General features: G+C 42.9%; 1 protein-coding gene across 7 annotated transcripts in view; it reads left to right on the top strand.

Annotated features, from left to right (window-relative positions):
- LOC133343461 (transcription factor COE3-like) overlaps window positions 1-18,061 on the top strand; it is a 99,027-nt gene that overhangs the window by 68,817 nt on the left and 12,149 nt on the right. For 3 of the 7 annotated variants that reach the window (XM_061553097.1, XM_061553093.1, XM_061553096.1), the window contains exons 8-11: window positions 319-466; window positions 4,845-4,978; window positions 5,534-5,660; window positions 13,369-13,457. In XM_061553097.1, coding sequence (XP_061409081.1) covers window positions 319-466; window positions 4,845-4,978; window positions 5,534-5,660; window positions 13,369-13,457 — 498 coding nt within the window. The remainder of the gene's footprint in view (window positions 1-318; window positions 467-4,844; window positions 4,979-5,533; window positions 5,661-13,368; window positions 13,458-18,061) is intronic. The other 4 variants (XM_061553095.1, XM_061553098.1, XM_061553094.1 and 1 more) reach the window with 2 other exon arrangements.

Genomic DNA, 18,061 nt, shown 5'->3' with positions numbered 1-18,061 from the left:
AGTCAAAGCATGCTGTTAGCTGGATTCATGATTAAATAAACACATGTCGGCAGGGGTCATGCATAACACAGACATAACAAGCAAAATATGTCAGAGGCAGTTACTGGAGTGGATACGTTAGATGAGGTAAATATGTGCCACTATCTCATTCAGCGCCTCAGCCAGAGCGTTGCTCCTGCGAGTGCGTGCGATAATGTTCACCCTCTGTGCTCTTGTGTGTGCGTGCATGCGTGTGTCTGTGGGGTTTTTGTCCGCGCGCGTGCGTGTGTCCGTGCACGCGTCTGCATGCTTGCGTGTGCGACTGTGTGCCGCTGGCAGGTGGTTGTCTCGACGACAGTCCACGTGGACGGCCATGTCCTCGCTGTGTCAGACAACATGTTTGTGCACAATAACTCCAAGCACGGGCGGCGAGCCCGCAGAATCGACCCCTCCGAAGGTACGCCTCCACCGTCTTATCTGGACAATGGTAGGGACCGCAAACTTTCTTTTTCATTTTTTCCCATGATTTATTTTTTCATTTTCATGTTTGTCGCGCCGCGCTTGCTTGTGAATGCATTTTTGCTTTTTTGCCCCGTAACGCACCGCATTTCTTTGCAGCTTTCTGGAGTCGCAGTTATGATATTACTGTATAACCAAAGCTTGTCCTGATACGGAAACATTATCCCGATTGTGGTTATGTGCCGTCTTATTTTCAGACATCCAGAAATTAATAAAGTTCACATGTTGTTGTTATGAACATATCAAGATGATATGAAGTTCAAATTGCTTATATTGAAATAGAAATAAAACAAAAGAAGCTCTGTTGTTATTTGATCCAAAAATGAAACAGTTTAAAAATATGTCAGAATTTTGTTCAACAGAACACCTTAAGACTTTAACAAAAACATACTTTCACGTTTGAATTTATGTCTTGAGTGGATTTTATTTTACATGGGAATTTGCTTATACAGTAATATGTTAATGATGGATGCAATGTGCTTACCTGTGCCTAACAATGCAATGAGTTTTTATCTTTCCCAAATCAAACTGTGCATTACATTTTCGCAAAAATGTATGGAAAATCCATCAGTCTGAAAAACGCATACATACAAACACACAGAAGATGCACACACGCATCCACTCACACGCACGTGCAAGCATGGTAATGAAATAAAATACTTTACATAGAACTTTAATGGCATTCAAACTTTACCATTTTTCATGAAGGCTGAATGGATTTTCCAATTGACTCGAATCATTTCAGGCCCATTTAATTACTGGAAACGTACTCACTGTTTCAACATAAAATAAAAATTAATTGTTTTATTAAGAACACGTGGATATTACCAGCACTTTAACAAAGAGACGGATCAGAAATCCAATTTGATGTCAGAAATAGGAAATGGCTTTTTTGAAAATGCAGTGAGTTATGTGTGTGCCAGCTCCTCAGAAAATCAATAGTGAAATGGCATTCACAACTTTGTTTTTAAGAATTGACACTCACACTTCACGCAATTATATCCCATAACACGTTGCATTTAACGCAATTGTAAATTTCAGAAACTGATTTTTGATACAAGATTGGAAAATGGTTTGTGCTTTATTTATTTGTAAAAAGGGTGGTTACGATTTTGAGAACATGCTCAAGAAAAATACCACCGACCTAAAAATACATTCTTTATCAACCAGTGGTGAAGTATGATCAAGTAACCCTGATGACCCGCATGTCAAGGGGAGGCCCTCATCCATAATGGCTGTACGTGGGCAATAACATTCGCATTCATGGCGATTATATTGAACAACGTAAGTAATGTACGTCAGTCTTTTACATATTGTCCGCAAAGCAATTTTACCAAACCTCATCTAAAACTAGAAAGCATAGCCTCTGATCATCACCACAACTGCTGTTTTGCACTTCATCTTCTGAGGAGCTGACACGTCATGCATCTGTCTAATCATGGTGCCCTGACAATGAAATGACGGTTCTCAGTGCCAGCTTGGTTTGTTGCTTTGACATGGCTTTGCATTTCTTTTTCAAGTTTTATTGCAGCTTTTCTGTTTGCAGAGAGTCTGGTTTAAGCCTAACTGGCGCGGCCAACAACATATTTAATTGAACCAGTGACACATCTGTGTGTATGTGTGTGTATATGTGGTTTATAAAGTATGACGATATAGGTTTGTGTTTTTTTTGTTTGCGCCCAGCATGTATCCGACAGACACTGAACTGTACCGAGGCTCATTTTGATGCTAATTTTTTTGTGGCTCACCCTCTCCCGCAACAGTGCATTGTGGGTAGGCTGGACATCTGCTGTAGCTTTGCATGAGAACAAACGCTCTTATGAAATCCTCTCTTCTGGCGGATCGTGATACGGGGGGCTAAGCCCCAATTTGCTTTGTTTTCCTGCCAGTTTTGGAGAAGCGTATGGTTGGGCCGCAAAAGCTGTGCCTAAATCACTGTCCACGACACTTCCAAACTGTAACATTTGCACACGCCGTGAGAGAGCCTCATCATACACTGCTTTAGTCTGATACAATTCATGGACATTGAGTGGGCAAGGACAGTGTGAAGCATTCAAAAAGCACTTCAGCAGAATTCATTTCAGGTTCCTTTGCATAGCACATCAACAATTTTTTTAACAGCCACATAATTTTTGAGATAAGGCTTATTAATGTCTTCATATGGCCAGTATTATGATTGAAGTTGAAAAGATCTCATGCATTAAATTGGATGGATGTTACAAAAATGACGTCTCATTTTATGATTTCGCACCAACTTCCATTGTGAAAACCACCCACCATCACCTTGAGACGTAACATTATGGATGATTTATTTTGAGATTCAAAACTGAACATTTTACTTCGATTTGGCAGTCCTAAGAAGGAAAACTGTGGAATTGTAGCCTTTTAAATGCCATGTTTCTTAAAACCTGTTAATGCAGCAGATACTAAAGGGGGCTAGGTAAAGTATAAATTATTAAAGCCATCTCTAGCACCACACTGGCTGACTTGCCTCTGCTGTGTGTATGAGCTCATGTGTATATATCTGCATGTGTGGATTTATATATATATATGTCATGTAGTGGTGAGTTTAAATGTTTGAGAATGTCATTTGTGCAAAATTGTCAAACGGATATCATGCTATTCTTATTTATAGACTTATTTTCACTCTTGCAGGAGTAAATATGATATGGTGACATTCATTCAATTGACAAAATTAAACAAAACAATCGGTGTGGATTTGTGCACATTCTGAACATCCCTTCTCATTATTATTTGGTTCTTTCGGTTAAGTCACGTCTAAAGATAAAATAATAAATTAAATAATTTTATTTTATCTTTAGACGTGACTTAACCAAAAGAACCAAATAATAATTCCTGCAGTCACGAAAGTCCTAAAATTAAGATTGAATCCCTTCTCATATTACAACCGGCCGTCTTATACATATACGTATAACAAATTGGTCGTATTTCCAGATCCTGTTATGAAAAAGGTACTAAAAGAAAACTAGGCAAAATATATATTCATTGGAGCGGGCAATAGATTGCACAGCAGGTGCCCTTCGTTCACTTTGATGCGATGTGCAATCAAAGCCCCACCACCCAGTGGCAGGTCGGGTTGATTAGAGCGCGACGCCACAGTGGATGGTGTGTGGCTGGCACGCAGCTCAAAAACGGCCTGGCCCGTACTGTTTGAAGAGGGCACGTGAATGTCCATTCTAAAATCAACAGTTATTCTTACACTGGCCATATCGCCCACATGAATGGTTCATTTACGCGTATGCCTCTGCACGTACATACATACACGTTGTCCGTACGTGTGAACAGTTGAGATTATTGGTAAAATTTTGATAATGCTTGATGTATTATGGTAATTGTAATTAGCACGGTTGGCTACGTACGGTGCAAAAGAAGTTCAACATACATCCATACATGAAGGTCATTGCTATGATGGGTTTTCATTTACATTTTGAAGTCATGTTAAATTTTTATTTTCTTCAACAAGAAATGTACATGTGATACATGCATTTGTTGTCCATGGAAAAGTTTTTGGTAGTCATAGTTAAACCAGGTTGCAGACCAATGAAGAACATGTACCCATGTGACCCAACCCCTACAGCTTATAAAAGGTTTGTAGAACTGGCATTAATCTTCAATCTCTACACCGTAGCAATCCCTGGACACAGTTATCAACTGGAAATGCACGGCTCTGTCAAGTCTTTATATTTATTTGTTTTTCTTTGAACCGTGTCCGGCGTTGAGGGTATATGTGACCCCGGTAATGACTTCTGTTAATTCTATTTTCACAATCAAGTAAAGCCTTTGATTAGTCTGAGCTTGTGGCTTTTGATGGGCATTAAGTATATTGGCTGGTGAATTTTTATTGCATTATTAAATTGATAAATTGAATCATATTAGCATTGAGCAGGAAATAGCGATTCTTTGTAAGATTATCTTATTAATGTGAATGCAGCTTGAAGCCGGCAGGTTAACTTGATCATCAAGTGCAGTGCATTTACCATCACTCAGTTTCGTCAAATTCCAAAAGTTGAGGTAACCCAGAAAAAAAAGAGACATTTCACGAGCAGAGAACCATTTTCAATTGGTCAACATCCATGCAAAACTTTAATGACTGACTTTAAAATTGGACACAACTATAAACACATTGCAAAAATACTCATGGGAATTGGAAAATTTTCAAGTCAAGGCAAACATTTATTCATGCAGAAAAATACATTCCAAACATTACTATAATTCCAACACACACCTCAGTTCTCCGAGCAAAGATCCGGATCTCACAGGCCATGCATTTGTGTGGTCAAGGGGGCCCGCTAACTTCCTCTTTCAACTGACTTTGTCGCCAAAAGCAGCCACACCGTGCATCAAAGCCATCAGCCCGAGTGAGGGCTGGACGACCGGCGGTGCGACAGTCATCATCATCGGAGACAACTTCTTTGATGGGCTGCAGGTCGTCTTTGGCACCATGCTGGTGTGGAGCGAGGTGAGATCATTTTGTACACGTGCATGTACAGCCCCTTTCTCAATCCATAGCTGGATGAAGCCCCCCACCCCCTCCCTGCCCCATCCCCGATTCGTTGCATGTCAGTAGGGCGTTTATTGACCGCACTTGACCACGCTGATCAGTGCGGGTAAGTGAAGGTGAGGAGCACATATGCGGACGCATAGAAGTACAGTGCAACAATTGATTTTACTGCACTGTTCTCTACTCTCCATGATGTAGCCCCACAGCCTATAACATCTGTGATGGTGGGTGGCCAACCAAGCACGGCCAGGTTCAAACTTTCTTAGCTTCTGAAATCTGCCAAGATTGGGTGCATTTTCCGGGTGATTTGGTCATAGACACAGCAGCAGCAGCAGAAGCATGGTTTCACGTCGCCAAAATCCATCGATCTTATATCGTAACAAGGTAAAATAAAACAGAGCGACAATAGTGTAAATAGACTGACGCTAATAGAACAATTGAATAATGCTGACATAGACCAAGCCCCGAGGCATCACTGTTTTGAAACCAACTCTGTGCATTTCTTTTTGGCAGCTCATCACGCCCCATGCCATTCGAGTGCAGACGCCACCCCGACACATCCCTGGCGTGGTGGAGGTCACCCTCTCCTACAAGTCCAAGCAGTTCTGCAAGGGAGCACCAGGGCGCTTCGTGTACACTGGTAAGAGCTTCACGAGTCATTCGCGGAGCCTTATGTTTCATTCTTTCAGCTTGATTTGATACTCCCTGCATTGAGTCATCAGACACAGACTTGGGCTTTTCTTCACGACTATTGTTTTAGGGTTTACGACTCAAACAAACTGGGATATCATAAGAAGAAGAATATCTCACGAAACCAAAATAGGTTGGGGCTACATGTAAATGCATTGCCTTGAGTGGTGCGTTATTTTTCAACTGACAACAAAAGGGGACTGTTATTTAATCCCGAGATAGACTCTTCAAGTTTCCCGTGACAGCAGCTACCTTCAAAAAGATGGCCCTGGACAAACCAGGCGGCAACCCTACTACGGCTATGTGGAGTTTTGTCACAAGAATATTTTGTCCTATATAATTTAGGTGAAAACAGATGAATAAAGGCAATGGGGGTGGGGGTTAAGATTTATTTATTTATATACATACAGTATACATATCAAAACCCCTGCTTAGCCTGCGTAGTTAGTTACGCATCCTTCTTAAAGCGGCGATTTGTTTTCAAAGTCAAAGCCCTTGACTTTGCAATATTCTCGGCTGCATAGGAAAGTCGCGGGGAGCGCGCTTGGGGCTCACTAAGCACTTACGCCGTTCTGCAAGGCTGGCGTGCGGGCCCCGCCACAGGGGTTAATTTCCTCCGCTCTGCAACTGCACGCGGACAAACACCGCCTTGTTCGTCGGGGAATGACATATGACCCCGCGGCACCACGGCACGACGCGGTAAACAGTGCAATAGCTTGGCAGGCCTCCCGCGATATATTACCATCAGGCACAGAAGGTGTACACGTGTGTGTGTGTGCGCGCGTACGTGTTCATTTCCAAATGTGGCGAAAGTGTTGGGCTTTTTGTTCTTGTATGCGTGTGATTTTATGAGCATGTGTATTTATATATTTCGGTTATTTGTGATAGAAATGCGAAAGCTCAAATGAGTGTTTTATTTGTTATATCTAATTGTATAGAAATTGAACAATGTGTTGTGGTATTTAAGAGGGCCACTTCCGCATATTGTTCACTGGGGTCCCCTTTTTATCTGCACTGTGAGGATGAGGCAGTGGGGCCCGGCAGTTGCATATGGATCTACTCGTATCAACATTTGTAGGGGCTGTCGCCGCTCATGCTTTTTGTTTGTCTTCACAAGAGACGTATTGATGGTTGGATTGATTTAAAGGCCATTGCAAAGGCCATGGCCAGTTAAAAATGTTGGCTTGCCAACGTACAAAACACTAAATTGTGGTGAAGGTACATGATTGGTGCGCAGATTTCATGGGCAGATTATTTGTTTTTTTTGCTCTCCCCCTCCTCTTTAGAATGAATGGGCCCTTTTGTGTTTTGAAAAACGGAGGTTTTCGAAAGTTCAAGTCAGCGTGGACGTAGTAAAAGCAACAATATTTTTTCATGTTGAAGTAATATCGCTAAATCCTTTAAGTATTGAGAAAAGTACCTTTATCGATGTGCTGTTATCTCGGCTATAGTTGAGCAAAATACCCACGTGGGAGAGTCATTTGTATGTGTAAAAGCTAATGCATGATATTTGCAACAAGCTGAACCCGGTAATATACTCATACAATTGATCAAAACTGATATCACATACGATTCACACATTTTCAGGCAGGTATACCATGTTCATCATTCAATTTGTATTGTAAAAAAATATATGTTTCATTGTTTTTATTAAGTCAAAACATGTGTTCTTTATTCATATGCATTCTTTACTTGTACACAAAAACATGGAATTCATTTGCAAGGGAGACCTAGTTAACGTGACATGTGTGAATATTAAAACATCGGAGGTTTTCTGAAGTTACAGTCAGCAGTGAGACATGGTTAATTGTTGTCAAGTTGGACTACAAGTTAGAGGAGCTAACATGGTATTTTATCTGAGTACATTTTAACGTAATTGACAGTGATGCAGCTTACCATAATGATTTATAAACAAACCCCTTTAAAGTCAAGACTTGCATTTTTTTAAGTGGCATTTTATTGTATGGGAATTCCCCGTACACAGAATCCATCGTATCCTAGCGAGCAACAAACCCACTCCTGCCAGGTATGCACAAGCCCCTGCACACAGCAGCGAGCACAGACACACACACACGCGGGGGCGCTGGCCTGCCCGCCCGTTCGTATATGAGCGTGCGCGTAACAAGCAGATCGATAGATGCGCAATCCACGGGAACGCTTGCGCCCAAGATGAAACGCTTCTGGCGGCTCTGATCAGAGATCCCTGACAGCTACTCGCACCGCCACCCCAGCCAGCAATCAATGCCTGCCGAGATCAAACTAATCCCTGCCGTCTTAATGGTCAAGGGGGCAGCAGGCAAAATATATATATAATGAAATAATGACGAACGAGTACACAAATAAATAAATAGCCTGAAAATGTTACGTTTTAAAGTGCATGTGTTTAATACGAGGGCAAGTATTTTTTTATTTTTATTTTAATATCTGGGGTGTACTGCCAATACAACTTCGGATTTTTGAAGGAGGGCCAGATTGCGACTGTTACAAACGTCCCTGTAATACAATTCTTACTAATAATACTCGCTCAATGCACCCTTTCTTTCAACGAATGTTGCGAACGAAATCGTTGGGGGGTTTTTATTTAGTGATGTATATTTTGAATAATTACACATATAAACCGTGTGACATGATAATAAGTGGCAAAAATAATAGACAACATATTTTTGTATGTTATATATATATGTGTATGCAAAGAATGCTCTTGAAATGTTGCCACAAGCATCTCAACACGGTGGCAATTTTCACGGCTCTTTGGAGAAGCGTGGTCGTGAGCTGACCTCGGCAGTAATCCAATTTGTAATCCCACTCGCCACCTTGCTTTTAAAAAATTGCCGCCTACCATCGGCTTCACTGTCTGATTGAGGCGAATTAAACGATGATTCATTGTCATGGCGATAAACGAAGGCAGGCGGGGTCATGTGATGAGCTGCCACCCTTGGCAGGAGTTAATAAGCCCCGGTGGTCTACCCATAATCCTCTGGGCTGTGTCTCTCTCCCAAAGAGAGAGGGGGGGGTTGGAGGTAAACCCAATTTCTGCCTTGAGCGATTCTGAACAGAGATTTTTTTGTTTTAGTTATTTTTTTTAAACGGCATAGGAACTAGTGCATTTTTATTATTATTTATATTACAATTTCCAGACTCAAAACATTACTATAAAAATATATAAGTGCTTTGTTATAGTGGCCTTGAAATTACACTTTATCGTGAGGAAACAAAATGTTCTGCACATGTAAATGCACGAAATGTTAAGAAAAAATACCTAATATAATAATGATTTAAAGACAAAGAAATGTCAGCTAATAGCTGCTTGAATTAACATATAATTCACAATCATTACCCGTGTATAATATGATGTAAAAAATGGCACCGTTTTATTGAAATTAATAGGCATGAAGCAAATTTGAAAGTGAAAATGTATACGAGTCACTGAATGACCTATCTCATACGTTCTGCTTTGTTTATTGCACCCCGGAACCCATTTTGTGCATTATCTTACATGACCTTTGAAAGGTGGATCATATTTGTTTTCCTGTAGTTTTGAACCCATATTTTATTGGACTTAACCTAGGATGTCGAATTGTCTCCACTGTTAAATATTTGCTTACCCTGGACTCTGTTTGTTCATTGCCATCTATTTATACATTTATTTATTAATTTGCGCTGAATCCGTGTTAGGGCACCGTTATTATTGCCACTTATTATTCAAAGGGACAACAACCTTTATGTCTGCAGACGTACAATCATGATAAACACACGAACAAACGAATACATTAATTGGTTTCTATACCGTATACCGCCAGCGCTCAACCTGGCTGATAACTTACCTACTGCCAATGAATCGCATTCCGTAGCAACAAGTCCTTTTTGTTATGAATTACAAGCGTTAAAATTTATTTGACAGATGATGGATACTTTGCCGGTCTTTTTTTTTGTTAAAATTCCGAGGTCAGCGTAGGTGACCCTCTGCGGCAAAAGTGTAATAATTTGAGCCGCACAAGTTTGATTCAATTAGTACCAGATGTGCCGGTGCTGGCATCCTGTAGCGTGAGCCAGCATGGCATTACCCAACGCTTGGGCAGCACTCCCATTATCGCGACACTCGGTCCGTCAGGCCCCGCGCGCCAAATTCACACGGTGACGTCCCACCGGTGGACAAATGAACTCTAAAATGCCACGTGGTGGGCACTAAATGTCGACCGAGGTGGCCGCTACGTTTTACGGCAAGAGAACAATCAATCATGACCGACGACGCATTCTCCAATGAAATGTAACATTTCTTTCCATTTCGTCGATGTATTTACTTATGTAAAACGTAGGCGAGGCTGCCATTGTATAATAGTGAGTACACTGGACTTAGTTCGATTCTATCTCACGGCACGGCAGTGGAAACAATGGGCACAAGTTTCTTAATTCCACCCCCATTTGGCAGTAAACACGGGTACACCAAACACAGTGAGTCAATTGGCAGGTTTCATCATCTGGTGGGTAAAAATGTGGGTACTCCCACCACTTCCAAGATGTCTGGGCAGCAGGGAAGAGTAGGCCAAAATAAGAGTAGGCCTCTAGAGGGGCTCACTGAAGGTATTTCAGGTTGAGGCCCTTCCGCCAGCAGTGGCAAAAACAAGAAAATGCAGGTAAAGTCACGTAGAAGGAAAATAATAAAAATACATTGAATAAAATAAGATAATTCTCACGACGTTTTGACCACAAAGCAAGCAGCCGTCCTCAGGTGGACGGCTGCTTGCTTTGTGGCCGAAACGTCGTGAGAATTATCTTATTTTATTCTGTATTATTTTTATTATTTTATTATTTTCCTTCTACGTGACTTTATCGAAAGAACCAAGAAGATGAATCCCTGCAGTCACGAAAGCTTTAAATAGAAAAGAAAATGCAGGGCTGCACCTTTCCATCTTTAGAAAATTGAGAACTTTTTTGATCAAGGAAAAAAAAAATCTGTTGAAAAAAAACCCACAAAAAAGAACACGTAAAACTTGTGATGTTCACCCCAATTGGTGGAGAGAATGTGCCGCATAGAAAAAGCGACAGCGCCACATTACAGCCATTTCTTTCGCCGATCGATTTGGTTTGATGCCTATCTTGCGATCGGCACTCCATAACATCGCGCCACAATAGATTCAATTCGGCGAGTAAATTTCCTAATCTCCTTCCCCAGTAAATGTATTGACCCCACCAATATTTTATGGCCATGAAACATATTACTTTGATATCACGGGCTTACAGTTTTATGAAGTTGACTCAAGCGCGTTGATTTTTTCTTCTCCACCCCCCCCTACCCCACACGCGCGCGCACCGCCACCGTCGCTGCTGCTCATCTCACTCGCTCACTGTAACTAATTGCATTTGCTCGGAGTGACTGTGCTGATAAAACCCACGCACACTCGACACATTGCAGCCGCTCATGTCCCGCAAATGAAAAATAAATGCATCGCAAATAAATCGTGCGCGCATCGCAATGCATCACGCCGACCATGGTAGCAGCAGCAGCGGCAGTGGTAGTGGCGGTGCCCGTACGCATGCCGCTTAATTCCCCTTGATTGTAAGAGACACGTTGAGAAAAGAGGACGGATTGACATCCAGTGCACTTGGGCAGGCCAATGGGGTTTGCAGTCAGGGCTGCTGGTGGTGGTGATGGTGGGGGTCTGGATGGTGGGGTGGTTTTTTGGGTGGTGTGTGGTGGGGGGTGGTGGAGGGTGGGAGGATGCGTGGGGTAGGGGGGGATTTGGCAGTGGGGGAGGAGGGGGAGCAAGGCGGCTGGGATGTTTTGGCTTGATGAAAGAGCGAGAAGGGTCGATGGGGGCTAGGCCAAGCCTCGTCAGTTTCCCAGCCGATCGTTGGGCCGAAATGCTCCCCTCCGGCCAAGCCCGGGACGGGCTTCATGAAATTTCTATGAGTATCGATCGGAGTGGATCGATCCCTGGCTCGTGAAATTTTAATTTTTAAAGCCCGGGATTCGTGGCCGGGATGAGGGATGGTGACAGCCTATTAGCCGTTATTTCTTCTCGGATTTTACTTACTGCCCGTGCAAGAGGCAAGAGAAGAGTATGGTAAGGTGTGGCGGGGGAGGGGAGGAGGATGGGGAGGTCCAGGGGGGGAGGTCCAGGGAGGGAGGGGGGCTTCAGAAGTGGAGGGGGAGAGAGACAAAGAGATAGAATGATATTGAGAGAAACAGGATATGGTTTAAGGGATAAAAAGTAAATGAGAGAATGGTATGGTCACTGTGAAATAGATAAATAAATAAAACAAAACATGGCTTCATAGTTGGAGCCGAAGAGACCGAAAAAGCTGCAAAAGGATATCAGAATGGGATCTTGGAATAGATGGGGAAAAAAGCCTTATGGCTCTTTACACAATTAACTCGGTTTTCGTGTGGTAACAAGATCGGCCGTTCCATTAAGGCGGCCAGGCGGGGAATGGGTGTGCATTTTATATGGGAATAAAAGAGCCTATATTGGCTGGTTAGTCCTGCTCCGCCAGTAATTTCCCCACTCAATTTAACCATGATGATGAGTTTTGGTGCCTCGTGGAGGGTTTTCTTTCCATTAGTGTAAGGGGCTATTACAGAACACATGTAATGTCACACTTTGAACAAACACACTGACCTCCACCCATTCTACGCCTTTAAGCTCGCTCCCCCCGTGTTATGGAGTGCTGTTTGAACGTGTGACATTATTGAAGTAATTAGACTTGCACGGGCTAAAGGGGTGCGACTTGGGAATATCATGACATCCTTACACGCATTAGCATGCATTTTGCTTGTACTGCGCACTGGTAGTAGTATCTGTATTGATGTGCTGCAGTGGATAGCTTTTCCACATTCATACCAAATTCAAGCATTGTATATTTGCCTGCACAATGCACATGTTGGACATTCAGAGAGTGCTCCTGTATTGTGTGTGTGTGTGTATATAAAAACCAAGATGCATGCAGATAAAGAGAAAACACTCACAAACACAGCCAGATATGGACACAAAAAGGCAGACACCACAACCACACAAATCCATCCCAGGGCTCGTGATAAATTGAAGACGTTAAGGCTCCACTCTGTGTTATAACCGCTCTGGTTTAGCCCAGGAAAAGGATATTGATCCAAACATCATATTAACGGAGCAAGCGAGACAGAGTAGGAACTGGGCAGTCCACCTCATTGGTCACATCTCTGGTCACATGACCTTGGCTCTGAATGACAATTGGACGTCAGTTGGGAGATCTCAGGACATCTGCATTAGTAATTTGTGCACAACATTTGTAACCCACCCAACAAAATGCCACATTAATACAATGGCCAGACGGGGTACATAAAAAAAAACATTTCCAGAAATAATATACGCTTCTTTAATTCATTTCTAAACCCATTATGATATTAATGTATAAATTGGTTCACAATGTTTATGAGTGTTTTTATAGCTGTAATAAAACTGCCATCTTAATGTATAACCTTATAACCTACAATTCGCCACTGATGGCAAAGCATCCCCCCCCCCTCTTTATTTAAATGATGAATATGCTTACGGACGTCACGCTTTAAAATACTCATTTTTATTTACGTGCGTTTTTTCGAAATATGTAAACTTGAAGGTTTTGATTGTGTCTTTGTTATCCTAACCTCCCCCTGTTTCCGCTCTGTGTCTTCTCCTCAGCTCTGAATGAGCCAACAATTGACTATGGGTTTCAGCGGCTTCAAAAGCTCATCCCACGACATCCGGGGGACCCAGAGAGGCTTCCCAAGGTTAGCCCATTTGTGTATTTGTATACACCTTCCACATGCGCACAAGCACACACATACACATGCAGTTCTACATACTTGCGTGTGATAAATAAGAAATGTAATAATGTAGAGGCGGTCATCAAACCAATGTTGTCATGGAGGTTGTGTGACCATACTTCACCACGCTGGTCAATGCGGGTTGGTGAAGGGGTGGAGAGGGGTGGGTACTGGGGGTTCCCAGCGATTTGTTCAGATATCGCTTGCCACTGATGTTTGCCGCAGCCAGGAAACAAACTCAGGTCTCACTGGGTTTGTAGCGGAGTGTGAAAACCGCTCTGCGCTACCACTCCACCCATGTGACCGATGTGAGTAGAGATACGCAAGAATTTTAAATAAGACTTTCACGGTGTTACCGAGTAATGTTCACTACTCCAAGGCATAATAAGGCACTCGCATTAATTTAGTGGCAACTTCTGCAATGCATAATACAAATTACTTGAACGAGCACAAGGTTTATGACAAATATAGGTAAGTAAGACTATGCGGGGAAAATCCTCATTGTTAGATGATATAACAGAGGTCCTTTATTCTTTCCATACATTTAAAAACAAGCGTGTGAATTATAATGTGCAGCTGAATACACATGCACCGATGTCTTGTTCCAGCGTGATTCTGGTAATAATTAGATGCCGGAGAAAACATTTTTATTTAAATTAATCTCTCCACATTGAATGCGCACGTCTCGTTGAAACCGGCGCGGAACACGGCGAAGAAAGCAGTGAAGCAAAAGATCCCATATCGTTCAAAAAGCCTGGGATAAGCGGAGAGCCGGGGACGGAGCAAGAGGAATCTCCGCTATTTCCCCTTTGATCCCTCCCCACAGGACTCGCCCCTGCCTGACATTTATTCCCTTCATTAAATATTTAATAATCCTCAGCCATGTTAAAGTGCCGCTGCTTAAAGCCAAGAATCTCACACTAATCTGAGCGCATCGTATATGGAAACGCGTGATGCTATGCGCCACACGGTCAGACGGCTCTCTGCCTTCTTCCACAGCGTGAAAGAGTTTCATGGACTATACCTATGTATATAATGTTGGCATCTCAAGGCGGCTTCGCAAGAGAGGCACTTGAGGTGGCTGTTGGGATTGTAAGGATATGTTGGAGGTCTCTGAAGAGCGTAATACTTTCTGTACAACTCTGCTCGGAAGAAAATGTAATCGATTCAATTTCAAAATGCATACTTTGCACATACATTACTATACATTTTATTGTTGTAATCGATGATTTTTTTTATTTCATTGGACATATATTTTACAAAGCGCTTTTACACTTGAATATAAGCAACACACTGCGATAACTATCTTCATCTTTGAGAAATGACTGCTACAGCATAACGTGCCTTGGCCAATACATCACAGCATCACTTTTTAAGACTTGAGATTATGGGAGATGAAGTCCAGTACTTTGCATCAGTGTAGAGTATGAAAGCAAGTGGCGGTGGTGGCTTCTAAATATATAGTAATATCCTAATTTACATTTTAACAAGTTAACGTCTCATCACACATCGGGGGAAGCACGTGAATGCTCACTCTACCGTCCCATGGAAGAGAGCTGCACCGTACCGCATTCATTATTAGTTTGCTAATCTGCCTCATGCTGACTCGCAAAACGGTTGGGACTACAAAGGCAGTGCGGCATCTTTTGAGAATCGATAAGCACGTGTTGTGATTATTGAAATGGCTTGGGGCCCTGGCGTGAGGCTATTGAGCCGGCAGCGGAACGCAAACGCAAATAACAGCGGCGACAACAGACGCCAAATGACCCCTGTGCGCCAGAGCGCACGCACGAGGCACGCCAGGGCAGGCTGGCGGGAGCAAACGCGGCCCACGGATCAAACTTGATTCCGTGGGCCGCGTTTGCACGTCGTAAGGTGCGCTGCCTCCTTGCCCTTGTGTCAGTTTGGCTGCATTAGTGCTCCGGAGATTGATAGGTTCACGTGACGCCTTATCGATTTTTAAATCGATGCTGCCTGGGGGCTTTTATTTGTTTTAAAGGGGATCTCCGGGACGTATCATAAACATTCACGATAATTAAAGCATCCGGTGAGAAGCGTGCGTGGAAACAGGAATTCTGAACAGTTAGGTTGTTTTGCGTTCAAAAACTGCGTGAAATGGGCAACATTTAGACCGCCACTTAATATTGTAGTGATGTCGGCGTCATACAAGTGGGGCCGAGGTTATATTTGTGGCTGGTTTATATTTGTGGAAGTGCTTGAAATACCAGAGATTACACGAACATTACATTGTACGTATTTCTATGAAGCTACATTTCGTAAAATTTTCTAACATTTCTATTTTATAACATTTAATTCGTAAGATTTTGTACCACCTGATAGCATCACAATGACATGCAGGGGGGGGCTCCCGTTTGTTACCGATAAAAGCCCGAAAGCTGTTAAACGAAGCGAATTTATATGAAGTTGCATTTGCAGAACACTACACGGCCCTGGCAACTTAGGACTATCCCACCGTCTTCCCCGCTATATTAAGATGCAGTGCATGGCGCGTAGATGTCTAGATGAAGGCAAGCCTCGCGGCCACTACAATCTGAGCTGCATATTTGGAAGCGAATTGGGCGAGCTTATAGAAACACAATTGTGGGCGGTAATGCAGCTGGGGATATTCGCGAGGGCTGCGGCGTTGTACCCGACGTATTTGGAACATGGAAATGTGGCTCGTAGTGATTTATCACTGTTAGGTGGAGCCCCGCAATCCGTCATTGTTAGAGCGGCTGTCGAGGACCGGCTGATCACAACTCCCCACTTAATTCACTGAACTCCCTTCCTATTTGGGGAGTGTGTTTGCATGCCTAGGCAAGCCTACATTGAGAGGTAATATCTACATTCAAAAGGGGGGGCGGGGGGGGTCGGGCTGACGCGAGAGATCTAGAGGGGAAGAAGAGGTGTGCTTGGACCATTGTGTGCCATTGTGTGAGATCACGGGACGTCCGTGGGCTGGAGGTTCTATGCATGCAGCCCACGAGGCCATAACGACAGATAATGCTGCATATACGCTATGCGCAACAGTGAGGTAGATAGGATATGCTTGTGCGTGCTTCTTTATTATTTATAATGTGTATCGCAAGCAGGGCTAAGATAGATTATTTTTTGTGTTTTTTTTATGATTTACTTTTCTCCGTCTTATTCGCTTAAAATGCGCAGGGTTTTATTTGCTGAGAAAGTAAGTGCATTAATAAGCGAGTTAATTGATTTAAATGAATTATTCAGTTGTGCTTGATATTGATTGATTTGTATGAATAGTTAGGTCGTGTGTTGCAATTGCGGGTTGGAGATCGTGGCTGGTTAGCTCTGTATGTTGGTAAATAATGTACAGTGCACATCGGTTTATAAGTGTTTGTTAAATTCAGCGGTTGTTCGTGAGGCTTAGTGAGACAGGCAAGAGATAGCATTCATGTAAAGTTGTGGTTTTCACCCATTGCTGAAGTTGAAGTTCTGCATCATAGATGTGTTGAACGACATGTGAAAGTGGCCTGCAAATTTAACCTCTGCTGCTGTGGATGAACATCTTAACTAAAATACGGTTCGAAAAGGATCTTATCAACACGCAAAAAAATAGATCTCGTATTCGATTGTTGCTGTCGTTAGTTCTGTTTTGGTACATCTCACATGGAGAGAAATGAGATCATGATAATCTTATTTTCCACGACTCACTTCCATACCAGTGAAAGTATACATCTCTTTTAGGTTATGGCTCAATTCATAACATAAAAACCTACTGAAAAGGCCATAGGACAAGCGGAGAGAAAGAAAAAAATTCACCCACAATAGAGAAGGTGGATTTTGATTTAATAAATGGTAAAAGGGGGGGGGGGAATGAGGGTGCATTTGTTACATTTGAGAATGGCTTGCATGGGTTATGGGATGTAGGGGGTTTGAAGAAAGGCAGAGACAGGCAATGAGGAAAAGGGCAACGCAGCACAAACAGGGTCAGCGCGTCGGAAAGATGGGGCGGCAGCAGAAAGGGTGACGGGTTACGACCAGCGCAGCATGCTGGCTTACCCCAGCCATCCCGTGGCCTGCTCTGTCAACAGGCCGGGCCACTGATGGCAGCTCGGAGCGATGGACCCTTCCAGTCACTGGCCCGGCCCGTCGCAGTTGATAATATTATCATAATATTGATTTTTGCCACTCATCAATAATGCATGAGCTTTGACGGGCGGGCCGTCGTGACAGAAAGTCGATAAACGCCTTTCCGCGCTCGGAACGCCCGGGCGCGCTGATTGGTGCAGGTGGCCTAAACAGGCAGGTTTTAGGAGCAGGGGAAAAGTTAAGCTTGGGCTTTGGCTTTTTTTTTCAGTGCAAGATTATGGCTAGCGCTGTGCATCCATGCTCAATATGCCTAATTGGCAAATAGCTGCTGTCAGTAATTTGTTGCTGCGCTTGGAAGCATTTAAAGGGCACTGCCTTTTTTTTTGCTACCAGCTGAGCCACAAGGCCCAGCTGAATTTGGCCAGAGGCAGAATTTTCCTCAAATTATGCCATGAAATTACAGGTGCATTTGCTAGTTGCTATGCATATATATTTTATGCTACCATAGTAGAAGA

The sequence above is a fragment of the Lethenteron reissneri genome, chromosome 17, assembly GCF_015708825.2.
Source record: "Lethenteron reissneri isolate LAM-NWPU_2019-01 chromosome 17, ASM1570882v1, whole genome shotgun sequence".
Classification (NCBI taxonomy): Eukaryota; Metazoa; Chordata; class Hyperoartia; order Petromyzontiformes; family Petromyzontidae; genus Lethenteron; species Lethenteron reissneri.
The sequence above is the reverse complement of the archived record's forward strand: the minus strand, read 5'-3'. Positions and strand labels throughout refer to the sequence as shown.